We start from the raw sequence: 19,667 nt of genomic DNA, 5'->3' as shown, positions 1-19,667 counted from the left end.
GGTAGTTTCTGGATTTCTGAGTTCCCAGCGGAGTTTAACCTGGACAGTGGCCTGGCAGAGCAGATGAAGGAGCTCCAGGATACAGCAAGCCGGGAGGGACACCGGAGACACAGCCAATTGGTGGACATCTCCCAGGTGTAAGCAGAATTGGGGGCAGGTTGTATTCTGGGAGATCACTGTGGGGTCACTGCAAGTGGTGTCATGGGATGGTTGGGAAACCCAGTAAGTAGATGAAAAGTATCTGAAGATGTTTAACTGGAGGGATGGAAGTTGGCATGGAGGAACCAGTGCAGAAATTGGGGAGAAATCTTTTGGGCTGCAAGAGGGAAGGAACTTGGGGAGAAAGTTTTCAGTGAGGTGCAGAAACTGGGGAGAATACTTTTGAAGATTGGGTGCTGAAGTAATTGAGGGAGACGTAGTAGTGGAGAAGCAAATGCTGAGGAAATGGGGAGAATGTTTCTGGGGTGCAGAGTCCGATAAATCTGAGATGTGGGTGGCAGTCTGCCAAGGTGAGCATCTGATATGGCTGTCTCTAGCTGTACAGTTTGGCTGATTTTACCACCACTCATTCTCTTTGGTTGCTCTTTTGCAGACCTTCATTTGAGTGGAAGAGGCAGATCACACAACGCAACCACGTGACACAGAAGAAGCGGAAAATGTCCCTTTTTTTTGACCATCTGGGACCTTTGGAGTTGGCTGAACACTTGACCTATCTGGAATACAAATCATTCTGTCGGATCCTGGTGAGAATCTGTCTCTGTCCCAGCTTCTGGGATACTCTTTTCATGGAGCAACTCTTCCCAACTGAATATGGCAGGCAGGGCCATTGAGTCACCGGTTACCAAGTCAAATATCATTGAGTGATTCTATGCCCCACAAACCTATTCCAGATCAATTGATTTGACATCTCATCTGAAACACAACATCTTAGACAGTGCAGCAGTATTTGCACTGGAATATGGGCCTGAATTTTCACATTCAAGTCTCTGGAGTGGGATTTGAACCAATGTTCTTGATTTGGAGTTAAGTGTATCTCACACTGAGCTTCTGCTGAACTTGACAAAGAACCACCTTCTTCTCGTTGGGTTAATTATAGTTTCATGTCGTCATATCTTCTTCAATAACACTGCAGCAATTTGGGATTTTCTGATTTGCTCCTTTCTGAAGCTTACTTGGGTCATGTGTTTCCAATTATGCTACAATATCAATGCCACTCAACCCATTTTAGCAGAGCTCCTAAAGGTGAGGGCAATGCTGCCACTTTACTGAGCCTTGTCCCCAGTGACCCGGGAATGAGAAGCTCGCTGTGTGGAGGGCTGGATATCTTCATGCCTGAATGTGATGGTCACTTGTGGAGCACCTTCTTGTGGTGGGTGTAAATTATTCCTCAGATATATTGGTGAATTCTCAGAAGGGCCAATATTTTACTCCCAAGCAACATATTGCTTTGCAGAGCACTGGTGCTCAGTCCAGTTGCCTGCCATTTTAATTCCCCACCCTACTCCCACTCAGACTTATTGGTCTGTGGCCTCCTGCAATGTTACATTGAGGTCCAGTGCAAAGAACCACACCTCATTTTTTTTTCTGGGCCTGTTGAAGTCTGCAGGTAATCTCCAACTTCAGATAATTTTCTATTTCTTCCTGTTTTTATCAGGATTGACCATTCATTCTTGCTATTCTTCTCTCCATTTTTTTATTTGTATATTCTTGTCTGCTGGGCTTGTCCCAGTGGGCTGGACTATACAATATCACCTAGACTTCACAACATCACACACACAAAGGAGCTTCTCTGTCTATTTCATGGCCACATTATTTCACCCTATTACAGATATTGCTTTTGCTCCACCCATTGCCCTCCCACGCCATCTTTACTACTTAGACTGTCGTGTTTTCTCTCTCAGTTCTGAAGAAGGGTCTTTGACCTGATACATTGACTGTTTCCTTTTTCGCAAATCCTGCCTGACCTGCTGAGTTTTCTAGCATTTTCTGTTTTCATTACAAAAGTAGATGACAGTATCTGGTCAAGAGCACATTGCTGTCTGTGGTAACTTGCTGTGGCTACGTTTTGTTTTTGTCAAACTTCCTGCAATATTCAGAGACCACACTTCAGAATTGTACTTCTTTACTTGTGAAGTGTTGTAAGTTGGAAAAATGCACCTGGAAAGTTCAGCCTTTGTTTGCAAGTTACCTGTGCTCTGCATTCAACCATTCAGTATCACGAAGTTGTCAATTCTGTTCCAAGAACAGCACTTGTCCAGAAATGAGGCCAGAGGAGGTTATTTAAAGCAAAGGCCATTTTAATACCAAGGTGCACCATCAATTTATACTGCTCCCTTACTCTCTCCATACCAAACAAAATCCTGTTTCCCATTTTAGACAATATGATGAGAAAACATTTTGAAAACTTGCTGTTTTCTGCTGCTCTATGAGAGGCACATTCATTATGCTAGTTAAAGCGACAAACCTGGTCTGTCACCAGACTTGAAAGGCTGACCTTTGAGTGAAGTTTGACGTCTTCTGAAATATAAATGCAATAATAAATGTCTTTTGCTTCGACTGAAATAGATTTCTACTCCTACGCATCTCCTTCACTGCTGTTGTGTCTTCCGCCATGGTGAATTTGCTGCATACTGACTCTGAACTGCTGAGACCACGGTCAGAGTTAGTTTTGTACTGTGCAGTCACACCTCAGAAGGGACATTGAGAATCGGAGAAGTGGTTGGCTGACAAATCCCAGAGAGCATAGGTAGTTCTGAAGAGAGACAGGGGACCTTATGTTGTTTATAAATTGAAATGTCCAGCATGTGATCAAAGGTTCTGTCATTAGTTTGGGGGCAGGGGGTTGTTTCAACGTACTCCTAGTTTTCTGGATTCCATGAAAGACTGTCCAGGAAGCTTCAGCTCTCCACTTGTTGCAATATGTGATATATAAGTACTTGTTAGGTTGTTGGGCACCGTAAGGCTGCTCAGAAAACTCCAGAAATTCCAAGTTCGTTGATGCTTTGAAGATATGTAAGTAGTTTAATTAAATAGACATGCAAAGAACAGACAGATTATGATTTGCGGGATCCACTTTGGTAGGAAGAATAGGAAATCAAAAGACACTCTGGATGCTGGTAATCTGAAATAAAAACAGAAAATGCCAGAAACAGCAGGCCAAGCAACACCTGTGGAAAGAGAAACAGGTAATGTTTCAGAAACAAAATAACAAAAACTGCAGATGCTGCAAATCTGAAATAAAAATAGTAACTGCTGGAAACAGCTGGTCAGGCAGAACCTGTTGACAGAGAAAGTTAGCATTTCAGGTCTGGGACCTTTCTGGTGAATTCAACTCTTTGACCAAGCTTCACTAAAACTGGCCAAGGTTGAAGATTGTTTTGATAACACTCCTGTAAAATAGCATGAGTCATTTAATTACATTAAAGGCATTAGATTGACACAAATTGATGTGTTTATTTACAACAGCACTTGTCATTGTAATTACCTCCTCCCACTAATTGAGGTTCCACAGCACCACGTTAATTTAGGCACGTTATTTCATGTGGCGGAGTAGGATTTTTAATCTCTATAGGCATAATGCATTCTTTTCCTTTACTGACTGGCACTGCACTCTCTCCATTCCCTACACAGTTCCAGGATTATCACAGTTTTGCGAAGCACGGCTGTACCAAGGACAACCCGATCCTGGAGAGGTTCATCAGTCTCTTCAACAGTGTCTCCCAGTGGGTGCAAATGATGGTTCTGAGCATGCACACACCACAGCAGAGAGCAGAGGTCATCACCAAATTTGTCCACATGGCCCAGGTAGGTGGTGGAAGGAGACGGTGGCCCAATTCCACCAGGTTGAGGCTGCAGAGGTTTGGGGTGACTGGGATTTGTGGGACAATCTGCTGATAGGACCTCCTCTGGTAGGGCCACTTACATATTGATTCAGAAAGCTTTCCTGGACACACTGGACAATTTCTGCCTCATCTCAACCCTTAGCACTAAGGCAATCCCAGTCAACATTAGGGAAATTAAAATCACCTACTATTACAACCCTATTATTCCTACACCTCTCTGTGATTTCCATACATGTTTGCTCCTCTAATCCCTGCTGACTAGTGGGGGACCTATAGTATAATCCCATCAAAGTTCTACCCAAATGGCCTCACTAGATGTTCCCCAGGCAATATCGTCTCTAAGCACTGTTGTGATGTTCTCCTTAGCCAAGCGTGCAACTCCCCCTCCTGTCTTACTCCACTTCTGTCAAGCCAGAAGCATCGGTTTCCCAGAACATTGAGCTGCCAATCCTGCCCATCCTGCAACCATAAAATCACTATCCCATGTGTGCTAATCCATGCTCTGCCTGTGAATCTTCTTGCATTAAAGTAAATGCAATTTAGCCTATTGGACCTCCCTGTCCTGGCCCTGACTGTCCTGACTGCTGGACCTGCTTGCTTTAACCTCTATATTTTCTTCTTCTTTCTCATCTTATGTTTGACTTATTTGGCTCCCATCCCTCTGCCAGATGAGTTTAAACCCTCCCAAGTAGCACCAGCAAATCTCCCCGAAAGAATATTGGTCCCCTCCAGTTCAAAAGCAACCTGTCTTTCTTGTATAGGTCACCTCTCCCCAGAAGGGATTCCAAGTAGCTGAAGACCTTCTTCCTTCACCAGCCACAATAATTTTCATTATGCTCCAATTCCTACTGTCACTAGCATGTGGTACAGGTCGTAATCCTGAGCAGGATAAGGCCCTGCTCTTTAACATTCCGCCTAACTCCTTCTATTCACTTTGCAGGATCTCCTCTCTCTTCCTGCCTATGTTGTTGGTACCAAAATGGACCTTTTCTGCTTTTAAGAAGCTGGCGCCCGATCATCCACCAAAGCACAAATTACAAGATCATTGTCGGGCCCACGTGCATCCATCTGGACACAAGTTTAATCCACTTGGTCTGGGGCTGGTCCAGTCAGGAAAATATCCATCTGATTGGTGACCTGTTTCACCACTCCCATAAGGGCTAGTATGTCAGTTGTCTTTCTCTCCCTTGACCAGAAAGGAGAAAGTAATTGTGATTACCTTTTCAGGACTCGTGCACATTTGGGTTCAGACTGCGTTTTGTGGATCAGGTCTGACTTTGTGGATCAGGTCTGACTTTATACAATGTCCTCATGGTCACATATACTTTTGACTGGTGATAGATGCATGAGTTCTTCAAGGTCTTTTATAGAAATAGAGTCATACTGCACAGAAACAGGCCCTTTGGTCCACCTTGTCCATGCCGACCTTTTTCTACCTACCTACATTGCCAGCTGGTGGTGAGTGCTGTTGTCACTCTGACTGGAGGTAATAATGTTCCAGGCAACTCCCGCTGAGTTGCAAATTCCATTTGCTTGCATTGGATTTGTATCCTTCGAAACCTTGCCTATTTGTGCCTCTCTAAATGCCTCTGAAGCATAGTAACTTTATTTATATAATAATCAATCCTTTGATTATACCTGAAGTGTGTTCTAGATATCAACCACTCTGTTTTAAAAAAATACTTTCCCCTCAGATCCCCTGTAAAATTCCTTCCTCTCACTGAAACCTATGCCCTCGTGTTTTTGATACCCATACAATGAGAAAAGATTCTGACTATCTGCCCTAACTTTATACACTTCTATCAGGTCACCACTCAGCATCCTTCAATCCAGGGAAAACGATCCCAACCTGTCTAATCTCCCTGCATAACTAAAGACCTCATGGTAGATGAGTGGTGGGTGAACTTCTCGTTGGGGGAAATGAGACCATTTGAATGGAGCACCGTGCACCCCCTCTGAGTCCTGTCAAGGAAGTCTGCTGGCAAACTGGCAGGGGCTGGAGGTGAAAGTCACTCAGCTAGGGTGCTGGAGAGGACTGTCCTGTGCTTTCCTACAGAGGCCAAGTGGCGGTCATAGGCCAACTGGTGACCACTATGCTGTGGTACTGGTTGGTCATTATGGTCTCAACTCCTGCTTTTGTCACCACAATCCAGAAGAAGCTGGTAGATTTCTTCCGGGGCAAGAGGAAGCACCGGGTCTCTACCACAGTCCTGAGCCATCTGATTGAGGAGGACAGTCAGTTGCTGGTGTACGTCCGAACCCAGGTGGAGACTCTCTGCCTTCAGACCCTGCAGGGCTATACAAATAGAGCATCCCCCAAATAGCATCCACTGGCAATGTATTTCTTCCACCAGGGGCGCTGCTTGCAGGGACATACACAGCTTCCAGTGGTGGGCATCAGCAGGAGTTGCCTGGAGCATTATTACCTCCAGTCAGAGTGACAAACCACACCTGCCACGAGCTGCTAAAGGATGTTGGGGCAGCCAGTTGTCGGGATGGTGGAGTGAGGGCCATTTCTTACTGGCAGGTTTGCTAGAACTGTTGGGGAGGGTTTAAACTAGTTTGGCAGGGGGATGGGAACCAGAGTGATAGGTCAGAGCTTGGTTCATTTACTGTACAAGTAGATGCAGAGTGCAGAAAGACTGTGAGGAAGGATAAGCGGTTGAAAGGGCAAAATTGCAGTCAGTCAGATGGGCTGAAGTGTGTCTACTTTAATGAGAGAAGTATCAGGAACAAGGCTGATGAACTTAGAGCGCAGGTAAGTACATAGAACTATGATGTGGTGGCCATTACAGAGACTTGGTTGTCATAAGGGCAGGAATGGCTGCTGGATATTCCGGGGTTTAGATTCTTCAAAAGGGACAGGGGTGGAGGTAAAAGAAATGGGGAAATGGCTTTGCTGATCAGGGACAGTGTCACAGCTGTAGAAAGGGAGGATGTCCTGGAGGAATCGTCCACTGAGTGTGGGTGGAAGTCAGAAACAGAAAGGGAGTGATCACTCTATTGGGAGTATTCTACAGAAACCCCCCCCCCCCCCCCAACCCCCAATAGCAGCAGAGATGCTGAGGAGCAGATCGGCAAGCAGATTTTGGAGAGGTGCAAAAATAATAGGGTTGTTGTCATGGGTGATTTTAACTTCGCTAATATTGATTGGCACCTCCTTAGTGTAAAGGGGATAGAGTTTGTTCGGTGTGTACAGGAAGGATTCCTGACACAGTCTGTGGACAGGCTGACTAGAGGAGAGACCATACGGGACCTGGTACTAGGCAATGAGCCTGATCAGGTTTCAGATCTCTCGGTGGGAGAGCATTTTGGAGATAGTGACCATAACTCCTTGACCTTTACCCTAGTCTTGGAGAGGGACAGGAGCAGATAATATGGGAAAGTATTTAACTGGAGGAGGGGGAATTATGATGCTATTAAGCAGGAACTTGGGAGCATAATTTGTGAACAGATGTTCTTGGGGAAGTGCACAGTGGAAATGTGGAGGTTGTTTAAGGAATACTTACATGGGGCTCTGGATATGTTTGTCCCATTGAGGCAGGGTAAGGATGGTAGAGTGAAGGAACTGTGGTTGACGAGAGATGTAGAACATCTTGTCAAGAGGAAGAAAGAAGCTTACCTGAGGTTTAGAAAGCATGGATCAGACAGGGCTCTGGAGAGTTACAAGATATCCAGGAGGGAGCTTAAGAATGGACTGAGGAGAGCTAGAAGGGGGCACGAGTGGTCCTTGGCAAGTAGGATCAAGGAAAAGCCCAAGGCATTCTACACGTATGTGAAGAGTAAGAGGATGACTAGAGTGAGGGTAGGACCGATCAATGATAAAAGAGGAAACATGCGCTTGGAGTCGGAGGAGGTAGGGGAGGTCCTTAATGAATACTTTGCTTCGGTATTCACCAGAGAGAGAGAGAGAGAGAGAGAGAGAGAGAGAGAGAGACCTTGCCGTTTGTGAGGATGGCATACGACAGACTGATATGCAAGGGCATGTCGATCTCAGGAAAGTGGATGTGCTGGAACTACATTATGATAGATAAGTAACCAGGGCCAGGTGGAATATATCCAAGGTTATTACGGGAAGCTAGGGAAGAGATCGCTGCGCCTTTGGCGACGATCTTTGCGTCCTCACAGGCCAGAGGAGTAGTGCCAGATGATTAGAGGGTGGCAAATGTTGTTCCTTTGTTTAAGAAAGGAAGTAGGGATAACCCTGGGAATTACAGACCAGTGAGTCTTACTTCAGTGGTGTACAAATTACTGGAGAAGATTCTTAGAGACAGAATTTTTGGGCATTTAGAGTGGCATAGGCTGATTAGGGACAGTCAGCATGGCTTTGTGAGGGGCAGGTCATGCCTCACGAGCCTGACTGAATTCTTTGATAATGTGACAGAGCACATTGATGAAGGTAGAGCAATGGATGTGGTGTACATGGATTTTAGTAAGGCATTTGATAAGGTTCCTCATGGAAGGCTTATTCAGAAAGTCAGGAGGCATGGGATCCAGGGAAATTTGGATGTGTGGATTCAAAATTGGCTTGCCCATAGAAGACAGTGGTGGTAGATGGAGCGTATTCTGCCTGGAGGTCGGTGACTAGTGGTGTTCCACTGAGGTCTGTTGTGGGACCCCTGCTCTTTGTGATTTTTTTAAATGACTTGGATGAGGATGTGGAAGGGTGGGTTAGTAAGTTTGCTGATGATACAAAGGTTGGTGGTGTTGTTGATAGTGTATAAGATTGTTGTAGGTTACAACAGAATATTGATAGAATGCAGAGCTGGGCTGAAGAGTGGCAGATGGAGTTCAACCCGGATAAGTGTTAAGTGATACGCTTCGGGAGATTGAATTTGAAGGCAGAATACAAGGTGAATGGCAGGACACTTAGCAGTGTAGAGGAACAGAGAGTTCTTGGGGTCCATGTCCATAGATCCCTCAAGGTTGCCACACAGGTCAATAGGCTTGTTAAGAAGGCGTATAGGGTGTTGGCCTTCATTAGTTGGGGTATTGAGTTCAAGAGCCGCGAGGTGATGTTGCAGCTCTATAGAACTCTGGTCAGACCACACTTGGAGTATTGTGTTTGGTTCTGGTCACCTCATTAGAGAAAGGATGTGGAAGCTTTAGAGAGGGTGCAGAGGAGATTTACCAGGATGTTGCCTGGATTGGATAGCATGTCTTATGAGGATAGGTTGAGCGAGCTGGGGCTTTCCTCTTTGGAGAGGAGGGATGAGAGGTGACTTGATAGAGGTGTACAAGATGATAAGAGGCGTAGATCAAGTGGACACTCAGAGACTTTTTCCCAGTGCGACAATGGCTAACAGGAGGGGACATAATTTTAAGGTGATTGGAGGAAGGTAGAAGGGGGATGTCAGGGGTAAGTTTTTTACACAGAGAGTGGTGGGTGCATGGAACGCACTGCTGGCAGAGGTTGTGGGGGCAGATACATTAGGGACATTTAACAGTCTCTTAGATAGATACATCAATGATTAGAAAAATAGGGGTTTATGTGGGAGGGAAGGGTTATATAGGATAAAATGTCAGCACAACATTGTGGGCCAAAGGGCCTGTACTGCACTGTAGTGTTCTATAAGAAAGCATCCAGCAGTCCCATCAGAGTGGGTGTCAAGAGGCTCCAGAGTGTGGGGTAATCCTGGTCAGAATCGTACATTGCAGCCTGTTCAGAATCTGATCTCCCATTGGTGGAGTTACCTGTTGGAAATGCTGTTCCGTAGCCTTTGTTGTATAGACTGCTGCTGCACGCTCTCCCATCCTTACTCTCATATGCCATCTGGTGGTGAAGAGATGCCCAGTCGGAGGTCTCTCTGTGCAGGATCCCTTCCCATTTACATTGGGACCTGGGGTGGAGGGTGCTGCGCAGAGCAGTGCCATGCAACAGGTTTTTAAGTGGTCCATGAGCGCCAGGGCTGCCTGCCATTTGTATGGTCTGAGGGCATCCATTTTCCAGGTACAGAAAACAATTGAGATGCAGGCCCTCTTCGAGTATTTGAAGGAGCTGTTACATTCATGCACAGATGTCTCTGGAGATGGAGTGCACTGGCTGGAGACATACATAGAACATAAGAACATTGAATAATACAACACAGGAACAGGCCCTGATCTGTTCTGATGTTCTGTTCTGTTGAACAGATGAACAGGCTCGCAATGTCTGTGCTGACCAGGGTGCTAATTTAAACTGCACATCTGCCTGCACATGGTCTATATGCCTCCATTCCCTGTCTGTTCACATGCCTGTCTAAATACCTCTTAAATGTTGCTGTCAAATCTGCTCACACTAGCCCCCCCCCCCCCACCCCCCGGCAGCATGTTCCAGACACCTAACACTCTGCGAAAAAAAAGCTTGCCACGTAAATCTCCTTTAAACTCCCCCTCCCTCACCTTAAAGCTATGCCCTTTAGTTTTTGACACTTCCACCCATATCTACCCAATCTATGCCTCTGATAATTTTACATACTTATACCAAGTCATACCTCAGCCTCCTGATGCTCCAGAGAAAACAACTCAAGTTTGTCCAACCTCTCCTTCAAGCTAATACTCTCTAATCCAGGCAACATCCCGGTGAACCTCTTCAGCACCCTCTCAAAAGCCTCTTCATCTTTCCTATCATGGGGCAACCAGAACTGCACACAATACTCTAAATCTGACCTAATCAATCCTTCTAGGATTACGTGCATTGCAGGGATTAGATTGAATCTGGAAAACAAGGATAATACAATATGTGTGCAAAATACATCCATTTAAAAAGCAAACAAACAAAAAGCCCACAAAATCTGATGAATGAAAATTAAAAGAAAACATGCTGGATAGGAGGTATGATGAATATTCTGCTCCTCCCTCTCTTTGGCCTCTCTTCCCTACAGAGACTCCTTCAACTGCAGAATTACAACACGTTGATGGCGGTCATCGGTGGTTTGAGTCACAGTGCGATCTCGCGTCTGAAGGAGACGTACCACTACATCAGTGCTGATGTCATAAAGGTGAGGGGACAGGATTACTTACAGATTCACCAGCTACATGATTAACAGTGGCTTCTCTTTAACTTTAGTTCAGCGTTACTGACCTGTTTGTCTGTGGTTCTCAGATTTCAGATGAGCTGACAGAGCTGGTCACCACCTGTGGCAATTATGGAAATTACCGGAAGCATTTTGCAGAAGGGTCTGGTTTCAAATTTCCCATCCTTGGCGTCCATCTGAAGGACCTGCTGGCAGTGCACCTGGCACTCCCTGACTGGTGCGAGGAGGGTCGGATCAACGTGGTCAAGATGCAGCAGCTCTACACCATTCTGAATGAGCTGAGCCAGGTGCAGGCCACTGCTCCACCCATCGAGCCCAACAAGGACCTTGTCAACCTTCTGACGGTGGGTGGCCTTGAGCTGTAGTCATAACATCTCCAATAGCAGCAACGTTTATACAGCTGCAAAACTATCCCACAGGAACCTTGGCAATGGAAAGTTGGCATCAAACCTGATCTTTCCCATTGCAATAAGATAACAGGACAAATAGGTATGCTCAGTCAGAGAGGGAGGTTTTAAGGACGAAAGGGAAGAGAGTTTTCCAGTGCTCAGTTCCCAGGCATCTGAAGACATGGCCACCAATGGCAGAGTAACGGGAATAATGTATGCAAGATCCCAAATTTGGAGGAGCACAAGGATGTAGGTGTTATGGGGCAAGAGGATACATTAAACAGGTTCACAACTGATCTGTTTGTAACTTTCACTCTGCATTCCTGTCCACCCCTGGTAACCTTTCGTGGTCCCACTTATCAAGTATCTATTTACCTCAGCCTGAGAAATTAAGGTTGTTCAATGTGTAGAGGTGAGTGCAGCTGATACCAGTGAGAGCAGGGATCTATTCCTATCTACACTCCTCACTACTACGTTAAATTGCAGCTGAACCTTCACTGATCTTGAGGAAATCAATACCAAGTCTTCTGACAAACAGTGGGCGTCAATATCTTTACAGGTCTCCCTTGATCAGTACCACACAGATGACGAGATCTACAAACTTTCTCTGTTAAGGGAACCTCGCACTTCAAAGTCCACAGTGAGTACTGATTTAAAAAAACAATTTGCAATCTGTCACCCCTTGTCCGTCATGCCCAGTGAAATTAGTACCAATTACGTCTGAATCACCCCAGTAATCATCAGAAGAAAGTAGTTTCTGATGATTTCAATGGTCATCCTACTTTGCAACATCTAATTACCTCCAGTCTGTATGCAGCAAGATCTGAGCTACATTCCAACCAGTGCTGACCAACGAAATAACAATAACATTTGTGCCAGAAACCTGCAATATAAGAGAACCTAATTACCTCCTTTTGTCATTCTATTCGCAATGCCAATGCCAATTCCCCATCATCAGCATCCTGGACAGTCCCCATTCGAGTCAGAGTCATACAGCACAGAAACAGACCCTTCAGCCCAATTCATCCATGCCAACCAAGGTGCCCACCTAAGCTAGTTCCATTTGGCCCATATCCCTCTAAACCTTCCCTATCCGTAAACTTATCCAAATATATTTTAAATGTTGTTAATGTACCTGCCTCAACCACTTCATCTGGCAGCTCGTTCCATACATGTGCCACCTTCTGCATGAAGGGGTTGTCCCTCAGGTCCCTTTTAAATCTTTCCCCTCTCACCTTAAATCTCCCCTCTTGATTTTGGTTCCCTTTCCCTGGAAAAAGACTGTGTGTGCATTCACCCTATCTTTGCCTCTCATGATTGTATGCACCTCTTTAATGTCACCCCTCAGGCTCCCACACAGCAAGGAATAAAGACCTCGCCTTCCCAACCTCCTCAGAATTTTTTCTAGCTTAATGATGTCCTTCCTATAACAGGGTGACCAAAACTGTACACAATAATCCAAGTGTGGCCTCACCAACGTCTTGTACAATTGCAACATAATGTCCCAACTCTTGTACTTAAAGCTCCGACTGATGAAATCCCACATACCAAACACCCTCTTCACCACCCCTGTCTCCTTGTGATGCCACTTTCAGCAAACTATGTACTTGTACTCCCAGGTCCCTTTGTTCCACAACACTCCCTAGGTCGCTACCATTCACTGTTTGTCCTACACTAGTTTATATCCCAAAATGCAACACCTCGCACTTATCTGGATTGAGGACTGTTTGCCATTCCTCAGCCCACTTACCCAGCTGATCGACAGCTCCTGTTATTTTTATTCACTGTCTGTGATACCATCTTTTTTAGCATCACCCACAAACTTACTTATCATGTCTTGTATATTTTCATTCAAATCATTTATTTTTATATATATATAAAACACGAACAACCAAATCCCCAACACCAATCCCTGTGGCGCACCAGTCACAGGCCTCCTATCCGAGAGACAACCTTCTACTATCACCTTCTATTGCCCATCATCGAGCCCAATATGAATCCAGTTACCTAGCTCTCTCTGGATCCCATGCGACCTAATCTTCCAGACTAGCCTACCATTCGGGACCTCGTCAAAGGTCTTGCTAATGTTTACATACACAATGCTGCTCCCTGCCCTCATCTATCCTCTTGGTCACATCTTCAAAAAACTCTAACAGATTTGACGGACATGATTTCCCATGTACAAAGCCATGCTGACTGTTTTTAATCAGACCTTGTCAATGCAAATCCTGGTAGATCCTGTCCCTCAGAGTCCCCTCCAGTATCTTACTCACCATGAATATCAGACTCACTGGACTGTAGGTCCCTGGCTTGTCTTTGCTGCCCTTCTTAAATAACGGTACACACATTAGTTACCTCCTGGAACTTCACCTGTGGCTAAAGATATCTGCAAGGGCATCTGCAGTTTCTTCCCTGTCTTCCCACAAGGTCTGAGGATGGTCAGGCCCTGGGTATTTATCCACCTTAATGTACTTTAAGACTGCCAATACCTCCTCCTTGATAATTCGTAAGTGGTCCAAGACATAACAACTCATTTGCTTCAGTTCCTTGGCATCCATGATCTTCTCCATAGTAAAAACGGATGAGAAGCAGTCATTAAACATCTCGCCCATCTCCCGTGGCACCATACGTAGACCGCCACGCTGATCTCTAAGGGGACCTATGCTCTCCCTACCCACCCTTTTACTCTTCATATACTCTTGGAATTTTCCTTAACCTTGCCTGCAAGATCCATCTCATGCTCTTTTTTTACCCTCTGGATTTCCCTCTTAAGTGCGCTCCTACACATCTTATAAGCATCAAGGCATTCGCTTGTTTGCGATTGCCTAAACCCAATGTATGCCTCCTCCTTTTTCCTGGCCAAAGCCTCGATATCTCTCCTCAAACTTCATTTTAACAGAAATGTGCTGCCCCTGGACTGTTGATATCGCACTTTTAAAAGCTTCCCACTTAGCAGTCATCACCTTACCAGCAAACATACTTCAATCAACCTCTGCAAGATCCCACCTAATTCCTCCAAAATTGGCCCTGCTCCCGTTTAGGACCTTAACCTGTGCACCCGTTCTATCTTGCTCCATATCTATTTTAAAACAAATAGAATTATGATCATTGGTCCCAAAGTGCTACCCAACTGACACCGGTGACATGCCCTAAGAGGAGGTCCAGTGTTGCTCTCTCTCTAGGAGGTCCCTCTATATATTGACTAAGGAAACTTTCTTGGACACATTTAACAAATTCCACCCCATCCAAGCCCTTTGCACTATGGGTGGCCCAGTCAATATTAGGGAAGTTATAATCTCTCACTGATACAACACTATTATTCCTACTGCTGTCTGTAATCTGTTTCCTAATTCCTGCTGACTACTGGGGGGCCAATAATACAGTACCATCAAAGTGAGCATCTCCTTGTTTCTGTTCTACCCATATAGCCTCACTGGACAATCCCCCCCCCCCCCCAAAGAAGACCTCTCGAAGGACTGTTGTTATGTCCTCCCTCATCAAAAAGACAATCTTGTCTTACCTGTACCTCTGTCACACCTGTAGCATCTATATCCTGAAAAACTGAGCTGCCAGTCCTGCCCTTTTCTCAGCCATGTTTCTGTTATGGCTATCATATCCCAGTCCCCAGAGACAATTCACATCCCGAGTTCATCCGCCTTACCTGTTAAGCCTCCAACATTGAAATAAATGTGGTTTTAACCAGTGGTCTTTCCTCTCCCTTTGCCATGATGCTGCATATCCTTTACTTAGCTTGCTCTTGTTGACTGCAGTATTTGCCCCCCAATTCCTCATCTGCCTCCCTACTGCTCAGGTTCCCACCCCCCTGTCAACCTGGATTAAACATTGAACCATTGACTGACTCATTTGGACTAACCACTTGAATAAAATGGCCGCAAGAGCAAGTCAGAGGCCGGATATCCTGCTGTCCTAAAGCCTTTCACCAAATGCAGGGCACAAGTCGGGAGTGTGATGGAATATTCTTTATTCGTCTGGAAGAGTTCAGTGATGAAAAAACCTGATGCTATTCAGGACGAGACAGTCCTTTTGATTGGCCCATCCCACCCTGTCCACCCCCCTGACTCCAGACTCCCACCACCTAAACATCTCTGAAAGCACATGCCCAACCCACAACCTTCAGCGTGTAGAAAGATAAGGTCAGCCCAAGCCACACTCCATCCTTATTTGGAAAAATATCACTCTTTCTTCACCTTCACTGGGTCTAAATCCTGGAACTCCCTCCCCAACAGCACCATGGAAGTACCTTCCCCACACAGACTGCAGCGGTTCAAGGAGGCAGCTCACCCCCACCTTCTCACGGCGCAGTCAGGGATGAGTGGTAAATGTTGTGACTTCCAGCCATGCCTGCGTCCATGAATGAAAAACAAGTATAACAATGTTAAATTTAGACACATTCATCCTTTAGCAGTGACGCAGGGTTTAACTGCAGACATGGAAGGTTCATCTCCAGGACACAGATGGGGAAAACAAACAGGATTTATTTTCGAGAAACTTGTGCATATTTCCCTTAAATTTTCTTTGAATGCATTTGTTTCTAAATTCCAAAATATTGGAGGGAGGAATGAAAGACCACATCACTGATTAGTTCAGAATTATCAAACCATGCAATGAAGTGGTTTTCCATTAGCTATGGGGGAGGTGGAGTTAATGGTAGGACAGGGACATTTAAGAGGCTCTTAGATAGACACATGAATGATAGAGAAATGGGGAGCTACGTGGGAGGGAAGGGTTAGATAGATCTTAGAGCAGGATAAAATGTCGGCACAACGTTGTGGGCTGAAGGGCCTGCACTGTGCTGTAGTGTTCTATGTTCTATGTATCTGGTGACCATTGGTGAAAGTCCAGAGGTGGGATGGTTGGAGACAGGAAGTTGTGACAAAATCTGCAGGAGTAAGTTCATCCATGGTTGGCAAATTATTAGAACATAGAACACTACAGCACAGTACAGGCCCTTCAGCCCACAATGTTGTGCCGACATTTTATCCTGCTCTAAGATCTATCTAACCCTTCCCTCCCACGTAGCCCCCTATTTTTCTATCATTCATGTGTCTATCTAAGAGTCTCTTAAATGTCCCTAATGTATCTGCCCCCACAACCTCTGCCAGCAGTGCGTTCCACGCACCCACCACTCTCTGTGTAAAAAAAAACTTACCCCTGACATTCCCCTTATACCTTCCTCCAATCACCTTAAAATTATGTCCCCTCCTGTTAGTCATTGTCGCCCTGGGGAAAAAATCTCTTGACTGTCCACTCGATCTATGCCTCTTATCATCTTGTGGATTAGTTTAATGGTTTGGTCCTTATCAACTACCCTTATTATCAACTACCTTTAATTCACCAACATGTCAACAGCAAGATCCAACACTGAGCCACATCAGAAGAGAGAGAGAGACATCAGTCAAAATGATTAAAAGAATAACAATTACTCCAGCCTTTGGCTCAGGGGTTTACCTGAGTAATAGGTCCCTGGAACTAATGAGCATTTCTCTGCCCTAGCCATCCAGTCCGACTCCACCCAAACCCTCAGTGATTGATGAATGGGCATCAGCCGTCAAACCAAAAACTGACCCCGACTTAATTAACAAGCACATCTACAAGATGGTTGAGGTAAGGAAGCTTTCTGTACCAAGTCTGCACCATAACACTGAGTGAATGCAGGAGCAGGGAGCTAAATGTTCAAGGAGCAGGACCCTGGGTGATGAAGTCCGTGTGTGGCTGAGGGAGGTGAGTGTTAGGATTTAGAGGCGACAACTTTGGAGAGATTGAGATGTGATTTGTGAACATGGTTCTATGGATGAGGGTTAGGGTTAGGATGAGGGACTATTATGTGAAGAGACTAGCAAAGCAAAAAAAATTGAGGGTGATCAAGAGCCCAAACTGGAAGAATGAAGAGATTGTGGAGATTGGAGGAGTTACTGAAATCGGGAGGGGTGTAGGGGCCAAGTGGTGGGGGGTGTGGAGGTTACTGAGGTAGGGTGTGGGAGCCAGAGGGAGTTACAGAGGAGTGTAGGTTCTGGAAGGGTTTACAGAGATTAGGTGGGATGTAGGATCCGGAGAGGGTTACAGAGATAGGGAGGGGTGTAGGGTCTGGAGGGGTTTATGGAGATAGGGAGGGATGTAGGGGCTGGAGGGGGTTACAGAAATAGGGAGGGGTGTAGGGTCTGGAAGGCTTTACAGAGATAGGGAGGGGTGTAGGGGCTGCAGGGGGTTAGATAGAAAATGGGAGCAGGACGAGGCTATTCAGCCCTTCCTGTGTATTCCAACATTGAGTATAATCTTGACTGACCCATCACAATACCAATTCCTGTGCTCTCCCCAGATCCTTCGGTGCTTTTGTGTCCAGGTATCTATCTCCCTTCTTCTTAAATACATTCAGTGACTTGGCTTCCACAGTCTCCCTAGAGAACTACACAGGTTCACCGCCCTCTGGGTGAAGAAATTCTCCTCAGCTTGATCCAAGATCTCCTACCTGTACCCTGAGACTGTTCCCTTGGTTCTAGACATCTGCAACTAGGAGAAACATCCACCCCAAAAAGTCTGTGGAGCCCTGTCAGAATTTTGTATGTTTCAACGAGATCTCCTTTCATTTTTCTAAATGTTTTGTTAAAAAAAACAGGTCTAATGAACTCAATCTCTCCTCATTTGGCAAACCTACCATCCTGGGGATCAGTCTGATGAACCTTTGCTACACTCCCTCTATGCCAACTGCATCATTTCTTGGGTAAGGAGACCAGAACTGCACACAATACTTCATGTGTGGTCTCACCAAGCCCTGTATAACTGTCATAAGATTTTCTTGCTTCTGTATCCAGAACTTGTAATGAGGGTCAATATACTGTTCTTAACGGCACACAGAACCTACGTGTTTGCTTTCCATGACTAGTATATAAGGATATCCAGGTACTTTGCACATTAACATCCCTCGACCTATCACCACTTAAATATTACTCTTCCCTTTCTTTGTCTACTGAGTGGATAACATCATATTTATACTGCTGCACTTGAAACCTCTTTGCATTGTCCTTTCAACTCTCAATCCCACACAGTTTCATGTCATGATCAAACTTAGAAACATTACATTGACTTCCCTGATCTGAATCATTGACTGGTATTGTGAATAACTGTGGTCCACGCACTGACACCTGTGTTATCTCACTATTGCCACCCCCCATCATCATAAAGTCCTATTTATTCTTGCTCTGTTTCCTATCCGTCAACGATTTCCAGATCCTTCCAATGTGTTAACCCCCAATTCTATGCATTTTAATTTTGCACACGAAACTCTTCTGTGAAATGTTATCAAAGGCCTTTTGAAACTCCAAATACACAACGTTCACTGGTTCTCTCTTATCTCAGATACCTGTTTCATCCTCAGAAATAAATGGCAATCAAAAATACTGCAGCTGCTGGAAATCTGAAATATAAACAGAAAATGCTGGAAGCACTCAGTGGGTCAGGCAGCATCTGTGGTGAGAGAAACAGTTAACATTTCAGGTCTTAGTTCCGATGATGGGTCACAGACCCAAATTGTTAACTGTTTCTCTTTCCACAGATGCTGCCTGACCTACTGAGTGTCTCCAGCATTTTTTTGTTTTCATTACATCCTCAAAAATGTGTCTAATCCTGTTGATATTTTTAAATTTGTTTTTATCATATCTTTTATCATAGCCCTGCTGTGAACATTAGACTGAAAGCTATTTACTGTTTGCTGTCCCCTTTCTTTAAACAGGAGGGTAACAGTTGCCACCCTCTGACCTGCAAGAACTGTTTCACAATCTGTAGAATTTTGAAAAATGACAAACGAATGCATCCATTTTTTTCTGTGGCTACCCCTGTTAGTGTTCTGGGACACAGGTTACCAATCCCTGGGGATCTGTCTGTTTTTGTTGCCACTAAATTCCACAGCACTGGTTCTTTCACTAGTACGAACTTCCCTTTAACTCCTCCTTTCATTAGACTCTTGGCTGCCTTGTGTTTCAGGGACATTATTTGTGTCCTCTTTTGTGGAGACAGACCAAAGTATCCCAGCATAAATTCTCCCATCTCTGACTGTGAGGGATCTACATTTATCCTCACTTTTTTTTCTTTTTATGCACGTAAAAGCTTTTATAGTCCACTTTTATGTTGATTGCAAGTTTGTGCTTATACTTTATTTTTCCTCTCTTAAACAAACTCTTAGTCCTTTTTTTAATGAATTCTAAACTGCAGCAAATCCTCAGGTCTACAGCTTTTGTTTTGCACATTCATATGCCTCCTCTTTGGATCTAATAATATCCTTTGTAAGCCATGGTTAACCCTTTCCCTTCTGCCCAAGAAAGAAATGTATAACTGTTCCTAGGCTCAATCTTTAAATGTGAGCCTTTGCAGAGATAGGAAGGAGTGTGCCAGTTGCATGAGGATAC

General features: G+C 44.9%; 1 protein-coding gene across 1 annotated transcript in view; it reads left to right on the top strand.

Moving 5' to 3' along the window:
• LOC127586969 (RAS guanyl-releasing protein 2-like) overlaps nucleotides 1–19,667 on the top strand; it is a 73,251-nt gene that overhangs the window by 38,816 nt on the left and 14,768 nt on the right. Inside the window, exons 5-11 of the mRNA XM_052045025.1 lie at nucleotides 6–137; nucleotides 593–743; nucleotides 3,631–3,804; nucleotides 10,706–10,822; nucleotides 10,927–11,202; nucleotides 11,807–11,887; nucleotides 16,762–16,872. Coding sequence (XP_051900985.1) covers nucleotides 6–137; nucleotides 593–743; nucleotides 3,631–3,804; nucleotides 10,706–10,822; nucleotides 10,927–11,202; nucleotides 11,807–11,887; nucleotides 16,762–16,872 — 1,042 coding nt within the window. The remainder of the gene's footprint in view (nucleotides 1–5; nucleotides 138–592; nucleotides 744–3,630; nucleotides 3,805–10,705; nucleotides 10,823–10,926; nucleotides 11,203–11,806; nucleotides 11,888–16,761; nucleotides 16,873–19,667) is intronic.

The sequence above is a fragment of the Pristis pectinata genome, chromosome 38, assembly GCF_009764475.1.
Source record: "Pristis pectinata isolate sPriPec2 chromosome 38, sPriPec2.1.pri, whole genome shotgun sequence".
Taxonomy (NCBI): Eukaryota; Metazoa; Chordata; class Chondrichthyes; order Rhinopristiformes; family Pristidae; genus Pristis; species Pristis pectinata.
The sequence above is the reverse complement of the archived record's forward strand: the minus strand, read 5'-3'. Positions and strand labels throughout refer to the sequence as shown.